The sequence below is a fragment of the Brassica napus genome, chromosome A10 (assembly GCF_020379485.1).
Source record: "Brassica napus cultivar Da-Ae chromosome A10, Da-Ae, whole genome shotgun sequence".
NCBI lineage: Eukaryota > Viridiplantae > Streptophyta > Magnoliopsida > Brassicales > Brassicaceae > Brassica > Brassica napus.
In genome coordinates this window covers 15,039,880-15,057,281 of record NC_063443.1, presented here as the reverse complement: position 1 = coordinate 15,057,281, position 17,402 = coordinate 15,039,880, and the positions used below count along the sequence as shown (strand labels likewise).

Sequence of the window (17,402 nt, the reverse complement as noted above, 5' to 3'; positions counted from 1 at the left end):
TGGTCCCTGACTAACTCGAGCTAAGAACTAATAGACATTAACCATACATGTTCGTATCTTTTGCTATAAAGATCATTAAGATGGATTAATATATAAAACATTCACACGATGAGAAGTCAAGGTTCAATTCGATTGCATGGGAAGGAAAAGAATCTGTACCAATAAATATATATCTTCAATGGGTAATTTGTATAATAGCTTCCTCGACTCTTCTTCGGTTGATGCTTGGAGCTTGTAGTTTGGTGCTCAGACCAGGACAACGATGATGACAATGAGTACAACAATCCCAAATATGAGAATAAGAAGGCATGTCTGCAACAAAAGTAAAACATATATATGAAACTTATCTTTAGCTGCTAAAAATATGAATCACAGAACTAAAAAAGTTGAGAGAAGTCTCTGTTAGTACCAAGGATGAGTTTGCCCTTTGAGTTTTAGATGCTTTTCTGAGTTGAGCAGTGGCTTGCGAGGTTGCAGCATGCGAGTTATCAATGTTGGAGCTGATGTCATCTGCCAAATAAACATTATAGTGTTTCTTAAGACTTTAAAGAAGTAAAGGAGACATAGAAATTTACGATTTGGGGTCTACTTACCGATCATAACTCCTTGATCGTTCACTAAAACAGCTAGATCTTTGAAGATTTCATTCACTTCACCAATCTGTTCTTGAATTTCTCTGATTCCTTGCTCTCTTTCCTCGATAATTGCTTCATTGAATGTTATCTCGTTATCTAAAAACACCACTTCTTGCCTGGAATGAGAAAAGTTCAAGTTAAATAGCATGTCGCTGCAAGATATGAGGTAACAAAACATGGCCAAACAGAGAAGATGGATTTAAAATGGGGTTTCATGGCCATGACCAACTTCGAAATTCTAATAACCTAATTTTAAGCTTATATCAACTATTAAGGCTAGAGTTTGTACTCAATTAAATATCTCAATAAGGAACAAAAGAAAACTGCATGCTTGGCTGACTCACATTTGGATAGTGTTTATGCTGAAGAAGGCAAAATAATAACATGCTATGGCATACAATCAAATAATACTCTCACCTTCTTGATTGTAGAAGAAGAGTTTGCTCCTGGGAGGTCCTTAAAGATTCAATATCCAGTTCCTGTGCATCGTAACTGCATGGAGTGGCATAACAATGAAGCATGTGTAAGTACGACTCAAATTCCACACACTATCAGTAACAGTCTCGTTTTCAAAGTTTGCTGAACATTCAAAAAGTTTATACTATACTAATCAAACTGCTTCCTAATACAAAACAACAATATTAAAACATGCGAGTACACAATCGAGGGAACTTTTCTTTTCTCATTTACTCCGTAAACAAACAAGATTCATTTAATCACCTGGTAGGCATATCTTGTGTGACGACAGGAGTATAAGTTATTTCTCTTTCAGCAGCAAGTCTCTGAGCTTTCTGAAACTCTTTGAGAACTGATTGAAAATCTTTCGCCAGTTTAGCATCCGCAATCTTCTTAATTGGCTGCAAGTTTATATAAACATAACATAGCAAAAATGAATAATGTTTACAGATAAACAAACCACACACATCATCTATCAGGCAACCAAAATCTAACGGTATTCACCACCAAAGTTGATTCAATAGTAAATGTTCTCTTTCACATGAGAAAGCAAACAAAAATGTATACAATTTCTTACACTAGCTGCTCCATGGAGGTCGACTTCGCTAGCTTCTTTAAGCTTAGCTGACGTATTCTTCACCAGTTCTGAGATCTGTAACCTTGTTTTTTGCCTGCAGCCAATAGAATTTCCAGAACAAATTAATCTTTAAAAAAAAAACAAATGCTCAATAAACAAAACCAAAAATGTCAGACTATTAACAATGAATTTAAGTTTTCTCTACCATAGTTAAAAACCAATTAAACCCCCAAAACCTTAACTATCACGCAATCCTAGAAACTTAAGAACCCTAATTAACTCGGAGATGAAGAGGGGGGAAAAGAAATGGAACTGACAGCTTCTCTCGCAATTCAAGAGTATCCTTAGCCGTTCCGATCGAATTAACGAGGCGGAAGAAGGAATTGACGGCCGTGCTGATCCTGAATATTCCGGCGGCTACCTCCTGAGATGGATCCCCACGAGACAGAGGCTTCTGCTGCCTCCCGCTGTTAAAACGATTCGGCGTCTGGAATCGAGAGCCAGCTTCGATGTCTTGGAAACTCATCCTCTTCTTCTTCTTCTTCTTCTTCTCTCGAATCTAATCTCTGTAGCAACGGGGGAACAAAGACGACGATGATTAGCAAGAGTTAGGTAATACGTTTTCCCAAATTTATTATTATTTTTTTTTTTAAATTGCATAAATTATTTATTACATGTGGTCCGCGTGGAAATGGCGGTGGAGGGAAGGATCGTGAGCTGTCGTAGTTGACCCCACCCGCCCTTCTCGTTTAAAATTTAAATGAAAACGTGGTCCGGTTTAACCGGACAGATTCGATCTCTAACCGTACCAGGCAGGGTTAATCTAGAGAAGAGAACCAATCTCAATTCAACTTGTTAATTGTTTCATGATTGGTTTGGTAACAATATACGGTAGTGTATGTTGAAAGATTTAAAATAACTGATTTTATCATTTGTCATCAATATGTATTTATTTATTTTTTCGTTTATATATCGAAAAAGATTTTATTTGATTTGAAATGAAAATAATAATGTGTGATCTATCGAAAAATGTTTTGGGATATCGTAAAACTAAAATATAAAGAAAAATCATGTGGTGACTGCTAAATTAGTAAATAGATATTTCAAACCTTCGACAAATCAATCAACACACTACTTATCATAGTGAAGTTTGTTAACTGAGTGAGCACATGTAAAAGTCTCAACTGTGAGTGGTTGGGATGTTACATGTTTTCACCAATTCTATGAAATTTGTAGACTTGTAGTCGAACTCGATGAAAACATGAATCAAGCAGTGGCTGTAAAATGGGATATATCTTCTTCACAAACTATAATTAAAGGCATTATTTGCTAATATCGTATAATCATGGACTCAATATGACAATATGAAAGTAGTGTATACAAAATACGTGGTTGCAAGTTTGACCGACAATGTCGTCTTATTACATGAAAAAACAAAAACACATAACGACATGTATTAATTAACTAGCTGTTGAATCAAGAAACGGGTAGTCAGTGTAGCCCACGACAGGATCAGAAGTATAAAACGTTGATCTATCATACTTATTCAACTCCGCATCAACTTCAAACCTCTTTGGCAGATCAGGGTTCGCCAGAAACAACCGACCATAAGCCACCAGATCAGTCCTTCCCTTATCAACCGCCTCGTTCCCATCTTCCCTCTTGAAACCTCCTGCGGCGATAAACGTCCCGGAAAAGGCTTTCCTCATCGGCGTTAACGTGTGAGGATGACACTCTGTTATTTCACCCATAGTTTTCATCCTCGCTTCGACCACGTGACAGTATAAGATTCCGTATTTGTTCAGAGACTCCGCCATGTGAAGTGCTAACGCTTGTGGGTTCGTGTCTCCTGACTCCATGTAGTCTGCGAAGGGAGAGAGCCTGATTCCAACGCGATCAGGTCCGATCTCGTTCGACACTGCTTCTACTATGTCTAGAGCGAATTTGCAGCGGTTTTGTAATGATCCACCGTATTCGTCAGTTCTATCGTTCACCGTGTCTTTCATGAACTGGTCTATGAGATAGCCATTAGCTCCATGTATCTCTACTCCGTCGAAGCCTGCACGCAACAACAACATTCAAGGTACGTATATAATGTAAGAGTCTTTCTTCTAGAATAATTAAAACAATTTATTATTCTCAAATTAGCAAAACATAAAATATAAAATAACATTAACTAAAAATTATATATTATTTATGATTATAATTTAAAATTTAGTATTTATAGGGTGAAATTAGCGTAAAACATTTAGGAATTGAAATAATTTAATCATTTTATCTTTTAATTAGTACTAATTTAGTTATTTTTCTAGAGGGGTTTTTGCCAAAACTAACCCACAACTTGATTTTAATTCCAAACCTATACCCAAACTTGAATCAAATGCAAAACTAACCTAAAAGCCTAGTGAAATTACAGCTCAGCCCCTTGTGACCAAACAAAAAAACAGAAGCCATTTTTACGAATATAGCCCCAGTAAATCGTCTGAGTCGTCTGAGATGTTGGAAGTCGTCTGGACGACTGAAGTGTAAGTCGTCTGGACGACTGAAGTGTAAGTCGTCTGGTACCAGTTTATTTTAAAAATAATTTATAAATCTTGTAAAAAAATATTTTGATGCGTAAAAAATAAAAATCAAGTAATTATAAATAGTTTTAACTGATATAAATTAAGATATGATATAATTGATTTGTTTTGAAGATATATGAGTGGAAGTAGTGAATCATGAAATACTTTGGTTTAGGAGTTTGGCAAACATATGTTGTAGTATTGTATGTATTGTTAGGGTTAGATTTTGGAAAACTAAAATGTTTTTTTCAAAAATTAGTTTTCACCTATATGTGTTTATTTCTGTGTATAGTAAACACTTTTCAAGTTTGATTTGGTTTTATGAAGTGTTTAATTAGATAATTAAGTTTAGGGGTTATGTTTAGGGTGTGGACGACTTATATTTCAGTCGTCTGTTAAATAATTTACCCGGACGACGTATATTTCAGTCGTCCAGACGACTTACTTGTAAGTCGTCTGGAAAGTCTTCTATTTTAGTTTCCCGCTAAAAATATTTAATTTCCCGCTAAAAATATTAAACTCTTCTGGACGACTTACATGTAAGTCGTCTGTTTTAATTTCTTCACCAGACGACTGAAATGTAAGTCGTCCAGGAAGTCGTCTGAGTCAAAAATATTTAATCTAATTGGATTTTTTGTCTCCCTATATAAAGAAAAATTTACACATTCTCTCTCCTCCTCTCAAATGGCTGCAACAAAAATGTAATGTTCATCATTCTAAAACTCTCCAACCTCTCTCTAATCTCTTTGACTTGAAAACACCAAACTTTATATGAATTTTTCAGTTTTGTCTCATGTATTTCTTACTAATCTATCTCTTTTGCAGGTTTTTAATCAAATGGTACTCATCTTCCACTAATTTAGAGGTAGATCTATTAATTTTAGATATGTATTTTTGTGTGTTCTATAAATGTAGATTTATCTAATCTTCCACTCATTTTCTCTATTTTTAAGTCATTTGAACGTTTTTGAATATGCAGGTTTTTCAGATCTGGATTTGATGTGCAGCTTTTTCAGATCTGGAAGACTTCTGGGACGACTTACCTGTTAGTCGTCTGGAAGTCGTCTGGAAGTCATCTGGAAGTCTTCTGACAAAGTCGTCTGGACTTCCAGGAAGTCGTCTGGACTTCCTGGAAGTCGTCTGGACTTCCAGGAAGTCGTCTGGACTTCCAGGAAGTCGTCTGGACTTCCAGGAAGTCGTCTGGACTTCTAGGAAGTCGTCTGGATTTTTCTGAGCGTTTTGGTAAGTTCTTATGTCTGATTTTTCTTCATTTGGTAACTTCTTGTTGTATAAAGTTCTTACTTTTTTCCCAAACTAAAACTCTCCAAACCCACTCTAATCTCTTTGACTTGAAAACACCAAACTTTATATGAATTTTTCAATTTTGTCTCATGTCTTTGTTACTAATCTATTTTTTTTTTTGCAGGTTTTTAATTATTTGGTACTCATCTTCCACTAATTTAAAGGTAGATCTATTATTTTTAGATATGTACTTTTGTGTGTTCTGTAAAGGTAGATTTATATAATCTTCCACTCATTTTTTTCTGTTTTTAAGCCATTTGAACGTTTTTGAATATGCAGGTTTTTCAGATCTGGATTTAATATGCAGGTTTTTCAGATCTGGAAAACTTCTGGGACGACTTACTTGTTAGTCGTCTGGAAGTCATCTGGAAGTCGTCTGGAAGTCGTCTGGAAGTCGTCTGGACTTCCTAAAAGTCGTCTGGACTTCCTGTAAAGTCGTCTGGACTTCCTGTAAAGTCGTCTGGAAGTCGTCTGAACTTCCTAAAAGTCTTCTGGCAAAGTCGTCTGAACTTCCTGGAAGTCGTCTGGACTTCTTAGAAGTCGTCTGAACTTCTTAAAAGTTGTCTGGTCTTGTCTACTCAAGTGGAATCCAAGCTTGTCTTTGTAGATGAATGATCTATAATAGTTTTGTTTGTGATCTGTTTTATGAATTGCATGTATACTCTTTTAGTTGTGAATTTTTTGTAAAATCAGTAATAATGTTTTCCAAGATGTATTAAATGTGCTAACAATGTGTTTACACATTTACAAATCAATGAAATAATAGACTTCAGTAGCCTTTTTCTTACTTTGGATCTCTCATATGCAATAATAAACTCCAATGGCCTTTTTCTCATCTTAATAAACAAGAATGTTGGTAAGAGATGGAAACAAACAATAGTAACTAGTCAAAGCATATCATATTTTTTATAAGTTTGCATTGAAAAACTTAGTCAAATTTAGTAAAACTAAGGGAGAGAACATATTTTGTAAATATGAGTTTTACATATCTTGAAGTTACTTATCACTCTTAAAAATACAAGTTATTCAAAAACTAACGTAGAAGACTTAAAAACTAGTGGAGAAGACGCGGACGACTTCAATCTAAGTTGTCTAGACGACTAAACTATATGTCGTCTGGTCAACGCAGAGGTTATTTTTGCAATTGACTTTGAAATCTGTTATTTCGGACGACTGAAAGTTAAGTCGTCTACTATTGTTTGGTTAAAAAAAAAACTCCAAAAAAGCTAGACGACTTACATTTCTGTCGTCAGAGGTTAGTTTTGCATTTGACTGGATTATTTCAGAAGTTTGACTTTTTGGACGACTTACGTTTCAGTCGTCTAGTGAAAATTAAAATAATAATATTTTTTTAAAAGTAGACGACTTAAAGTTAAGTCGTCATAGGTTAATTTTGCAATTGAAAAAAAAAACTTCAAGATTTAATTATATACAGACGACTTATAATTCAGTCGTCCACGAGACGACTGAAATGTAAGTCGTCCAGGATTTACGAGGTTTGACCAGAATCTCGGAAAAAAATCCTGGACGACTTACAATTAAGTCGTCTGGTGGACGACTGAATTATAAGTCGTCTGTGTATAATTAAATCTTGAAGTTTTTTTTTTCAATTGCAAAACTAACCTATGACTACTTAATTGTAAGTCGTTTACTTTTAAAAAAATATTATTATTTTAATTTTCGCCAGACGACTGAAATGTAAGTCGTCTGGGGAAGTCAAACTTCTGAAATTATCCAGTCAAATACAAAACTAACCTATGACGACTGAAATGTAAGTCGTCTAGGTTCTTTGGAATTTTTTTTGAAACCAAACAATAGTAGACGACTTAACTTTCAGTCGTCTCAGGTTACAGATTTCAAAGTCAATTACAAAAATAACCTCTGCGTTGACCAGACGACTTCCAGGTAAGTCGTCTACAGCCAGACGACTGAAAGGTAAGTCGTCTACAGCCAGACGACTTCCCAAGTAAGTCGTCTGACGAACAGATCTGGAAAAAAACTCGATGTCATACCTTAAATTAGTGAGATAAGTTCCTTAGCATACATAAGGCTTCTCCAAGCACACAGAATCACAAACGGAAGTCACCCACCCATAATCGTTAGCTTCTATGACTCTATGAACCATGAAAATTTTAGAATCAAAATCTTGAGTTTTTTTAGCTCATTGTGGAGAGAAAGGGAGAGATATGTTGTGTTTAGGTCACAAGAATGGAAAAAGAAGAAGGGTAAATCGATTTTAGGAGCATTAAGAGCTTCAAATTGGTTGTTCATGGTGGTTGTGGTATTGATGACAATGGCAATCTTGTAATTACTTGAAGATGATGAGGGTGAGAGAGTAAAAATGTCATTTTCGAAAAAAAAAATAAAAAAAAAATGGATGGCATTTTCGTAAATTATATGAACTTGTGGGGTGAATAGGGCAAAACCAATTTTCAAAAAAAAAGGAGGTTAGTTTTGTGTTTGACTTTAAGTTATAGGTCAATTTTGCAAAAATTCCCTTTTCTAGATGTTGTTAACATTATCATAATGTTTTTTTTGTGCTATGTGCCAAACAGTGTGCTTACCAGCTTCCATAGCGTTTCTTGCTGCAAGCCTGAAATGGTTGACAATGGTGGGGATCTCTTCTGTACTTAGGCGTCTTGGAGGGGTAAACATGGCTTCATCGATGCCGTTAGAGCGGATCTGAGGCATCAATGGCTTGTCTGTACAAGAGATTGGAGCTTGCCCATTTGGCTGAAAACTTTTATTAGAAACTCTGCCAACATGCCAAATCTGACAGAAGATGATGCCGCCTTTTGCATGAACAGCTTCCACGATTGGCTTCCATGCCTCCACATGCTCTTTAGTCCATATCCCAGGTGTATCTTGATACCTTCAAGAGCAAGAAACCACGCAAATGTGAGTCAGATCAAAACCCACAAATAAAAATCATAAACTTAATTTCAATAGAAGAATTATTTTTTACAACTAATTTTGAGATAAATAAATTTAACATTCTTTCCAAAAAAGAAGAAGAAGAAAGAGCTACCCTTGAGCTGTATCTGAAACTCCAGTGGCTTCAGTGATGAGAAGACTTCCTGGGGTGGTTCTCTGAGCGTAGTATAGCACAGCATGTAGTTGAGGAACGTTTCCGTATGATCTCTGTCTCGTCAATGGTGCAAGAACAACCCTGAATCGTAAAAAAAAATTATTCAAGTTTTTAGCTCATAGGAAACTGAAAAATGGGAAGAACATATATAACATATACAGCAGCATACCTGTGGGAAAGATTGAATCTACCCATCTTGTAGGGCGTGAGGAGAGGGATACTCTGTTTCGTTACTACGTTTTCCATTAGTTCAGATGGTGGATTTTGTTTTCTCTCTGATTCTTTCTCTTGAAACACTTTGAATGTGGAATAAGATGGAATGCATATGCACATATTTATACACATCGATTAGTGGGAAAAAGCAAAGTTTTGTTTTTATTTCGTCTTTATGGATGTCGACGTCATTGTGAACGCACGCATCCATGGACAGACCTTTACCCCACATGCATTTTGCATGACGTGTTCATTGACGTCATGAAAAGAAGTAAAAAAACTTTAAACCTCTTTCCACCAATTTTGGAATCGGCTTTTGGTCCATGGGAGCTAAAAGTGGCCTCATATAATTTAAAAATCATATTTTTGCGTGTGTTTGACTTCAGCTTACTTTGACCGCACACAGAGAATTAAAAGTGGACTTCCCAAGATAGAGGGAAGATACTCCGTCTCTGTTTTGAAGTTGAACGCAGACCAAGCGGTTCTTTAAGAAGAAAAAGCTTAAACGCAGATCGTTTCTCAACTGCGTCTGCTTTAACAGGTGGCGAGAGGCTTGATCGTCAACAATCTTCTCGTAAAGCCCATTATGATGAAGATAAGGCCCGTTTTGCATTTTCTTTTTAATCAAACCAACTGATCCACACAATTTAAAACTGAAAATGTTTAAAAGCAAAATTTAATGTAAAATATCTTAATTTAAAATAAAAATCTAATTTTTTTCTTCAATTTAAATTTACCAAAATATATGATTAATTATTGAATTAAGAAGTTCAATACATATACCATTTTTTTTATGATAAGACAAGATTTCTAAGGTTTTACTTGAAATGAAAAAGCCAAAAAAAAAACACAACTGTAAAAAAGGGAAAGTGAAGTAATAGTATTTAGTTTAAAGTTTATTTTGTTTTTTTTTGGGTCATAAAAGTTTATTTTGTTTATAATAAAATAGTAGTACTAAAAAAGGATGAATGGCGTAACGCAATCCCACACGTCGAGAGTGTAATAAAAAGCAAAGACATTTCTTCTCCTCTCTACGCAAATCATATCAATCAATCAAATATCTCTTGAATCTGCGTTAGCAAGCAATCACCCACCTCTCTTCCCGGCGACGACGAAGATCAACAACATCCATGGCGGTTTGTTCTTCTTCCTTTCCTTTCATATTTTGCTGTGATCCATTTTGTTTCTTTGGAAAAATTCGTAACGATTGCGTGTCATCAATTTGCTGCTTAGGACGAGTTTGATTGCTGCTAGTTCGTTGTTATATATTTTCTGGATTCAAATTCACTTGTGTCCCTATCGGTGTTGATCCGTATATGCAACTCTATTATTTTCAGAAATTTTGCAATATCTATATGTATTGTTTACGTGATCAAATTTTATTGCTAGCAGCCAAAAATTTCATCGCCAGTGATTTTTGTAAAGTGTTTTAGAGCGATGGAATACATATTTGAGATATTTATCTGTGTTCCTTTTGCGTATTTGTGAAGTTTTTTTTTTTTGGGGGGGGGGGGGGGTAATTTAGTGAAAGATGAGAATAGAACAATGTTTAGATAAAGCAACTAACTTCATTTACATATGTTTTTTTTTCAGAAACATATAAAAGCTGATTTAACCCTGGATCATATTCAACTCCGTTATGTTATTGTTCTCTGCGTTTATTCTGTTGAATGAAAAAATGACAGTTTATTTCCCGTAGATCAATGTGTTTACTATAATAGTATGATCCTGTGACAATTTAGACTTATTTGAGCTGGTCTAGTGGTTTTTTTTTTTTTTATTGTTTTCGTTATCCTGTGATTCATGGTGATACAGATAAGGTCAGTAAAAGTTGGCAATCTCTCCTCAGGAGCAACAGAGCACAACATCAAAGAGTTCTTCTCTTTTTCTGGTGAAGTTGAAAACATTGACATCCAAGGGTTAGTGTTTGCCAATTGCTTTTTTACTTTTTTTATTACTTTTGTTCTTTGAGATAGTGATGGTGAAATGAAAGCCATTCGAAAGGAACCAATGTTTTCTTTTGACTCTGAGCTTCTTTTGTTTGCTTTCATGTTTTAAACTAGCAGTGGCGAGCATAGTGCTTATGTCACATTCAAAGATCCTCAAGGAGCTGAGACCGCTGTGCTCTTATCAGTGGGTTATTCCCTTTAAACATTCTTCCACTTATCATAATATAGTATATGTACTAAAAACTAGTGATGTTTTTTCAGGGTGCAAGTATTGCCGATCAATCAGTGACCATTGAGTTGGCTCCTAACTACACCCCACCTGCTGCCCCTCATGCTGTAAGTTTTTTTTCCTTTTACTTAATAGGAACCAAAAAAGCATTTCCATTGATATGATTACTAATCATTGATTATTTGTAAAAACATACAAAAATGTAAAACCTCTCAAATCTGTGATTGGTAGATATATTAAGCGAGTTGATCGTCAACACTCTTTAGAAAACAGTGGAGTGTCTAATAAGAAATCATGTTTAAATTCGTGTTCATTTCCCAGGAAACACAGAGCGGTGGCGGAGGCGCCGCAGAAGGCGTTGTCCAGAAGGCAGAAGATGTTGTGAGCAGCATGTTAGCAAAGGGTTTCATCCTCGGGAAAGACGCTGTCGGCAAAGCAAAAGCATTTGATGAGAAACTCGGTTTCACTTCAACCGCAACCGCAGGAGTTGCTTCCATAGACCAAAAGATCGGTCTAAGCCAAAAATTCACAGCTGGTACAACCTTGGTGAACGACAAGATCAAAGAGGTGGACCAAAGCCTCCATGTTTCAGAGAGGACCAAGTCTGCCTATGCGTCTGCGGAACAGACTGTGAGCAGCGCAGGAAACGCCGTGATGAAAAACCGTTATGTGCTAATCGGTGTGAGCTGGGCCGCAGGAGCGTTCAGCAGAGTTGCTAAAGCTGCTGGAGAGGTTAGTCAGAAAACAAAAGAAAAGGTTGAAGCTGAGCACCCGCCACAACCGTCACAGTCTCAGGAGCAATTACCTGAAGGGTATGCTCCCATTCATTCGTCTGAATACTCCAAGAAATAAATCTCTTTCTTGTTGGTTTCTTTGGTATGTTATAACATAAAAGCTAAGCTTGGAACTTGTCTATATATATATTCAATAATCTAAACAGTTATACATAGAAATAAATGTAAAGACAGAAATCAAATTAACCCGTTCAGACCAGTTTCAATCATAGAGGGATCAGTAACTCAGTTTCCAAATGCAAGATGAGTTTGACCGGTCCGTTGCATACTCTAACTCCGGCGATAGATTCAGAGAAAGATCAAGTTTCGAAAGCGCAGATCTCAAATAGTTCAAGAGGGTTCGATATCTGGAGTTTTTCTTCTTCAGTACTTGAATGTACGCGTGTAAGCCAAGCCATATCACTTCTTCTCTACACAGTTTAAGAACTGGTCTGAAACTAGAACCAGTGTTGATTCTGTGCGTCCTTCTATTTATGAGTTTAAACATGTACCTATAAGGTGGAAGAAAATCAAGAACGCAAGATTATATTACTGAACATAAACCAAGATGCTCATAAACATAGGATAGAGTTTTATTCCATACCTGATAGATCTTGTGATGAATTTGGACAAAGTTTGAGGATGAAGCTTCCAAAACCGAGCCAACTCGTAGACATAACAGTGAAACTTCATTGCAGCTAAGAGAAAGATCTGATAGATGTTTAACCTCACGATTGCTCCCGAGTTGATGTTCGAGTCAAAGAGAATGGGATGACATTTGGGGACCAAGAAGTAACACAATTTATGCCGAAGATTTCCAAGTGGTTTATTCTGCCAGGCTACCGAAAAGGTTGAGCTTATATGGCCATTCAAGTACCTGTTTCCATAAATTTGAATAGCAAAATTAATCTCGAAACAAAGGATGAGGAAACAGAGCCAGACATGTATACAGGAGAATGAGGCAAACCTTGTGTAGTCAACTTGAACTTCGAATGTACGGGAATTGATAAGCAAACCCGTCCATCTTATAAAAGAAACTTCATTACCACCCACATACATCCTGTTAGAAGAAGAACTCTGTGATTCTTCATCATCTTCGAAGTTTATGCAGAACTTCTTGTCGTTCATGACGCAGTTGTACTCTGGAAACCCTTGCTTCAACCTCTGATAGAATCTAGTGGCCTGATCTCTTGAGGTAGACACAAAGAGGTAGTCATCGATAAATCTCAGTAACTTATAGCTTGGGGGAGTGATTAGCTCTTTCTCTCCATTGCATTCTGTAGCAGACGCATCTCTAGAGGATTCCTCGAGGAACGGGTAGATCAAAGTAGTCTCGAGATGCCCGTAGTAAAAACAGCATAACAAAGATGACAGTCTATGTCCCTGAGGTATTCCTGCTGTTTGCACATAGAAGTTTTTATCTATTTGCAGCATGTTGTTCTTTAGCATGTTGTTTATCCAAAGCATGATATCGTTTTTCCTCACTCGATGGTTTTCTCCCTGAAACAAAGGACCAAAAACCATAACACTGATAAGGAAATAACAAAAGGGGACTATAAAACCTCTAAGAAATGTGATCTCTAAAGACTTTTCACCGGTCCAGTAGTTTTGTGTTTTACCCTCTAGAACCTATCATCCTGTTCTCTCATTCAAGGTTTTAGCTTAAAATGCAAGACAACCCGAAGCCTTTCCATCTACATAATACTATGCAATGAACTATAAACTTGTTTCTGATTCACTTTGATCTATCATCATATAACCACAATATGTTTTCCACACTAGGCTTACACAAATGTTGAATAAATAATCCACAAATCCAAGATATAGGGTATAAACCATAGAGTTTTAGCATAACAAAAAGAATCATACCTGATCAACAATGATACTTTGCAGAGCATTATATGGAACAGTTGATGTGAATCTTGAAACGGTAGCATTCTTATCAGTCGAGACTAGTATATTGTTTACCCAATGTGATCTCTTCCCGCAGCTGATCAACCTACATCTTTTTAAGATATGTTCATCTTCCAGGACACATTGTACGACATCAAGTAGCTTACCCTGGTCGACGGAATCAAATGCTTTGAAAACATCCGCAACCACAAAGAACAAAGGAGGAAGTTCCCCAGATTGACTCCTCAAATGTTTCAGATACGGGCCTAGGTTTCTGTAGAAATCATCATGGTCAAAAACAGATGACCCGAGGACATCTGGTTCTTTCAGCTGAATGTCCTTCAAAACGGCATGCGTATCACGAAGAGATTCCAACCTTGACGAGGAACTAAAATCTAACAGCATCCTCACACCGTTTGCCTTTGGTAGAAACCTAAACTTCGATAACCCCAGATTTTTCCTTCTGCTTTCAGCTTCAGCATTGTCCACTTGGGCATATCCATCAAGGTTTTTGCTAATTTCTTTGCTTATTAACCTTTCCCAGTTGCATTTCCGGTAATAATAAATGTTCAGCCGCCCATCTTGCCTTTCAGTGGCATAGAAATTGAAGCTCACCAATTTCTTGACGATCTCTAAGAAAAGCCAAGATATCCATTTCGTGCACAACATCTGCTGTGTACTTCTGATAGACTCGTTCTGGAGTTCATGTCCGTTGACCATACAGCATAACTGTTTACTGGAAAATAATGAGAAATCTGATAGTTTCACTCCATGCAAAAATTGGGTCACGGTGCATTTCTCATTTCTTCGTCGAGAAACAAACCAGGCTATGTTTCTCGTAAGCACTCTCATCTGATGAGTGGTCCCAAGCAGACTTTCTGGAATAATGTACTTACAGATGGCCCAAATAAAGGAAACTACTTGGTCTTTTGTGCAATACAGCCTCGCTTCTTCGACATTTTGACGATTGGTTTTGCCCTTCTCTGAACTTGATCCGTGAGGCAGCTTATCTGAGTTTTGCCTCCAGGAACTCTGTAATAGAAGACATGTTTGTCAATCCAAAGGTCAGTTGTTAGACATGTCTAACAACTGTGTTGATTTTTCCTTTTCTACATTCTTTCGCTGTTCATATTCCCAACACAATATCTTTGAGGTAATAAACTCCAAAGAAATTTATTTTGAAAACAGAAAAAATATCAACCTGAGAAGTCGCATTTGCTGACTTCAACGCATCCTCTTGTGGCAAGAGAACAGGACAGTGTTTGTCTAGTAACGTTTTCAAATGAGAGGACTTTGTTTTTCCAATTAGACTTTTCAGAGACTTGAGCAGCGAATGATACCTGCAGGACAAGAATGTCAGTCAAGGAATGAAAAGAAAAAAAAAAACTTAGGAAAATAAATGCATAACTTACAAGCAAATAGATCCACTGGGACAATTGCCTTTGCCATGAGATGGCGCTGCGGACCAAGCACTTACTTCACCAAATATATGGTTCATCAGGGACTTTGAATCAGAGCAGTTGGCTCTTGATGTTTTTAAAATGTCTGCATATCATAAGGAATCATAAACAATGGAGAGGAACTGTATAGAGAAGAGTCATAGAAAATGTTCAAACTGCTGAAGGATACGGTTTGGTGGTATAACTGAAACCGTTTCCGAGTTGGAAAACTTGAAATGTTTATTTATTTTCCCCTGTTTAGCCTACAAAAAGAAGTGGTTACACAATAACAGGTTTTCAAATTTGAAGGTGATAAAAGTGTCATAAACTATAGAAAAATTCCCCGTCAAATTCTCAAAGCTGGGGAAAATTCAAGAGCAATTTATACTCGTCTATTAGTAATGTTCAGCAGTAAAGTAAAAGTCTACCAGAACACTATGAAGTCAAACGTCTGTATATAAAACAAATGCATTTGCTACTTGACGAGTGGTTACCTTCTTTGTGAAATCAGTGAGACTTCCACTTATACTGATTTGCAGATTCCTTCCATCAGCTTCATTCCCAGTTGAGGCTTCACCATTTGTACAAGAAGTTACACAAAGTACCTCATCGTCAACTTTTAGGCAATTGGCCTTTCTCTGCTTTCGTCGGCGCTTAAGATACAATCTGGAACGCTTTCTAGGTTTCTCCTCTCTATGTTCGCCTATTACATCCACGGAAACTATGGACGTAACAGCTGCAGACTCATCCTTAAGGCAGTCATTGACAGTAGAAGAAGCCCGCTGCCTTTTCTTTGATGGTTCCAGGCTCTCGTCCATCTTTCTTTTGTTGTTGTGGACTGACAAGATCTCTATACCTTGAAATTGATAATAGATGGCTAAGAAATTGACAAAAGAGATATCACAACGTATACAGAGAACCTACAAGTGGAAGTATTTCAAGAAAACCAAAAGAAAATATCTGATTCGACTTATGAAAGTTTAGTACTGAGACTTACCCTTTTGAGTGATACATAGAGGAGGTCCTGACACTTGCTGGTGTTTCTTTCCTAGAAAAGGTAAGAATATCGATGTGTGTTGTAGTAGATAAGCCATTAAATCAGAACCGATCTACACACAAGAAAGCTTGGATATTAACGACTCCAAAAACTCGAAAATTGAAAGTAAATCATCAAAAAAAAAAAGGTTTAACAACAAACCCGGTTGAGAAGAAACTCCCAAGAAGAAGTTGTCAACAACTCCAAAACAGGGCTAGACTGATCATACTGAGGGAAAAAAGAAAGATGAAAGACAAGATAAACCATTAATCACATCAATCAAATTTGAATGTCTTAAAAGAAAATAGCAACACCCAAGGGCCAGAACAGTGGCATATGACAACGATACTCCGAGAGTGATTGAAGAGTGGTGATGTAAGAGCTAGATCAAAAGAGTACACTGAGGTTGAGAATGAAGAAGAAGAGTTCACCTTGTCATATCTTGCATATATCACATTTCCACAATCACATCCAGGGTCCATCTTTTCAATAATCTTCTCAACAATCTGAAAAACTTAACTTGAGCCAAAAACGTTCATACAAGTAGCTATCATCTATGTCTTAAAATTTCTTAAACTAATTAAAGTGTTATGTTTTCAAATCAGTAACACAATACAAAACAAGAAACATAGAGCCATCAACGTTCTTACAAGTAGCTATATCTTATAATCTCTCAAACTAAGAACTAAAAAGCAATACGCAGTACAGTGAGACGCAGAACCTTACATCTCTCTGTGACCCCCACGACGTCGGCGAGAACCTCGGCGGCGGAGGGGCTTGTTCGTGGAGTACAACGAAGCATCGGTGAAGAAGTTTACGGTAGTGGATTGGGTCATCGGGACGCAGCAGAAACGACGCTTTATCGCCGCTGCAACCGAGACAACCTTGGCCCCGGCATCGACACTTCTCCGGCTGGATACTCCGGGGAGTAATCAGATCTATTATCGAGTCCTTTAAATTCTTGGCTCTTTCTCCGAACGACCTCCATAGAATCTCCGGCACATTACGCCTAGGTTTCCGCGCCATTTCGCCTTCCGAGAGAGAGAGAGAGAGAGAGAGAGGAGTGAAGGAGCTTCGGGAATGGAGTCTGATGGTGTGAAAAAGGCGCGGAACTATAAACCGCGATTCACTAACTAGCCACAAACGCAAGTTTAAACGGCCAGCTAACCGCAAAAGGTAGGTGGGTGAGAACCTAAACCGCTAACAAAACCGAACCGATGGCTTTTAATTTATTCAACCGGTTCTGTT

The 17,402-nt window shown here is 37.0% G+C and overlaps 4 protein-coding genes across 8 annotated transcripts; 1 reads left to right on the top strand and 3 right to left on the bottom strand.

Moving 5' to 3' along the window:
* Window positions 1-11: 11 nt before the first annotated feature.
* Window positions 12-2,302, bottom strand: LOC106371947 (syntaxin-21-like). The gene is made up of 7 exons (XM_013812065.3): window positions 1,986-2,302; window positions 1,669-1,762; window positions 1,356-1,492; window positions 1,053-1,127; window positions 594-751; window positions 410-510; window positions 12-312 (listed from the first exon to the last, which is right to left on the bottom strand). The coding sequence occupies exons 1-7, from the start codon at window positions 2,192-2,194 to the stop codon at window positions 247-249; spliced, it is 840 nt and encodes a 279-aa protein (XP_013667519.1). The 5' UTR covers window positions 2,195-2,302; the 3' UTR covers window positions 12-246.
* A 679-nt stretch (window positions 2,303-2,981) lies between these two features.
* LOC106371976 (12-oxophytodienoate reductase 1-like) lies at window positions 2,982-8,945 on the bottom strand. Its single transcript, XM_013812098.3, has 4 exons — window positions 8,792-8,945; window positions 8,563-8,703; window positions 8,099-8,406; window positions 2,982-3,727 (listed from the first exon to the last, which is right to left on the bottom strand). The coding sequence occupies exons 1-4, from the start codon at window positions 8,866-8,868 to the stop codon at window positions 3,129-3,131; spliced, it is 1,125 nt and encodes a 374-aa protein (XP_013667552.1). The 5' UTR covers window positions 8,869-8,945; the 3' UTR covers window positions 2,982-3,128.
* A 792-nt stretch (window positions 8,946-9,737) lies between these two features.
* On the top strand, window positions 9,738-12,016 carry LOC106371944 (binding partner of ACD11 1-like). 4 transcript variants are annotated; one of them, XM_022693485.2, is made up of 5 exons: window positions 9,738-9,971; window positions 10,651-10,754; window positions 10,902-10,968; window positions 11,046-11,120; window positions 11,335-12,016. In XM_022693485.2, the coding sequence occupies exons 1-5, from the start codon at window positions 9,966-9,968 to the stop codon at window positions 11,863-11,865; spliced, it is 783 nt and encodes a 260-aa protein (XP_022549206.1). In that variant the 5' UTR covers window positions 9,738-9,965; the 3' UTR covers window positions 11,866-12,016. The 4 variants fall into 4 exon arrangements, with proteins under 4 accessions (XP_022549206.1, XP_013667516.1, XP_013667515.1 ...); XM_013812062.3 differs by having other exon boundaries at window positions 10,899-10,968; XM_013812061.2 differs by lacking the exon at window positions 9,738-9,971 and having other exon boundaries at window positions 10,624-10,754.
* Window positions 11,910-17,243, bottom strand: LOC106371945 (telomerase reverse transcriptase-like). Of its 2 annotated transcripts, none has more exons than XM_048742247.1 (12): window positions 16,881-17,243; window positions 16,586-16,660; window positions 16,317-16,382; window positions 16,116-16,227; window positions 15,613-15,974; window positions 15,309-15,381; window positions 15,092-15,224; window positions 14,881-15,019; window positions 13,656-14,711; window positions 12,754-13,286; window positions 12,391-12,663; window positions 11,910-12,298 (listed from the first exon to the last, which is right to left on the bottom strand). In XM_048742247.1, exons 1-12 carry the CDS (start codon window positions 17,178-17,180, stop codon window positions 12,025-12,027), a joined length of 3,396 nt encoding a protein of 1,131 aa, XP_048598204.1. In that variant the 5' UTR covers window positions 17,181-17,243; the 3' UTR covers window positions 11,910-12,024. The 2 variants fall into 2 exon arrangements, with proteins under 2 accessions (XP_048598204.1, XP_022549205.2); XM_022693484.2 differs by having other exon boundaries at window positions 15,613-15,968; window positions 16,881-17,228.
* Window positions 17,244-17,402: the final 159 nt, after the last annotated feature.

Bases quoted from the DNA above. Each gene is read 5' to 3' on its own strand.
- LOC106371945 (XM_048742247.1), bottom strand. From the start codon at position 17,180: ATGGCGCGGAAACCTAGGCGTAATGTGCCGGAGATTCTATGGAGGTCG. The intron at 15,382-15,612 runs GTAACCACTCGT...TTCTTTTTGTAG, and splicing joins TCACTGATTTCACAAAGAAG to GCTAAACAGGGGAAAATAAA. The intron at 15,225-15,308 runs GTATCCTTCAGC...TATGATATGCAG, and splicing joins TTCAGTTATACCACCAAACC to ACATTTTAAAAACATCAAGA.
- LOC106371976 (XM_013812098.3), bottom strand. From the start codon at position 8,868: ATGGAAAACGTAGTAACGAAACAGAGTATCCCTCTCCTCACGCCCTAC. The intron at 8,704-8,791 runs GTATGCTGCTGT...TTTACGATTCAG, and splicing joins AGATTCAATCTTTCCCACAG to GGTTGTTCTTGCACCATTGA. The intron at 8,407-8,562 runs GTAGCTCTTTCT...TTGCTCTTGAAG, and splicing joins GTTTCAGATACAGCTCAAGG to GTATCAAGATACACCTGGGA.
- LOC106371947 (XM_013812065.3), bottom strand. From the start codon at position 2,194: ATGAGTTTCCAAGACATCGAAGCTGGCTCTCGATTCCAGACGCCGAAT. The intron at 1,763-1,985 runs GTCAGTTCCATT...TATTGGCTGCAG, and splicing joins CTTGAATTGCGAGAGAAGCT to GCAAAAAACAAGGTTACAGA. The intron at 1,128-1,355 runs GTGATTAAATGA...CACTCCATGCAG, and splicing joins ACACAAGATATGCCTACCAG to TTACGATGCACAGGAACTGG.
- LOC106371944 (XM_013812059.2), top strand. From the start codon at position 10,639: ATGGTGATACAGATAAGGTCAGTAAAAGTTGGCAATCTCTCCTCAGGA. The intron at 10,969-11,045 runs GTGGGTTATTCC...ATGTTTTTTCAG, and splicing joins AGACCGCTGTGCTCTTATCA to GGTGCAAGTATTGCCGATCA. The intron at 11,121-11,334 runs GTAAGTTTTTTT...TTCATTTCCCAG, and splicing joins CACCTGCTGCCCCTCATGCT to GAAACACAGAGCGGTGGCGG.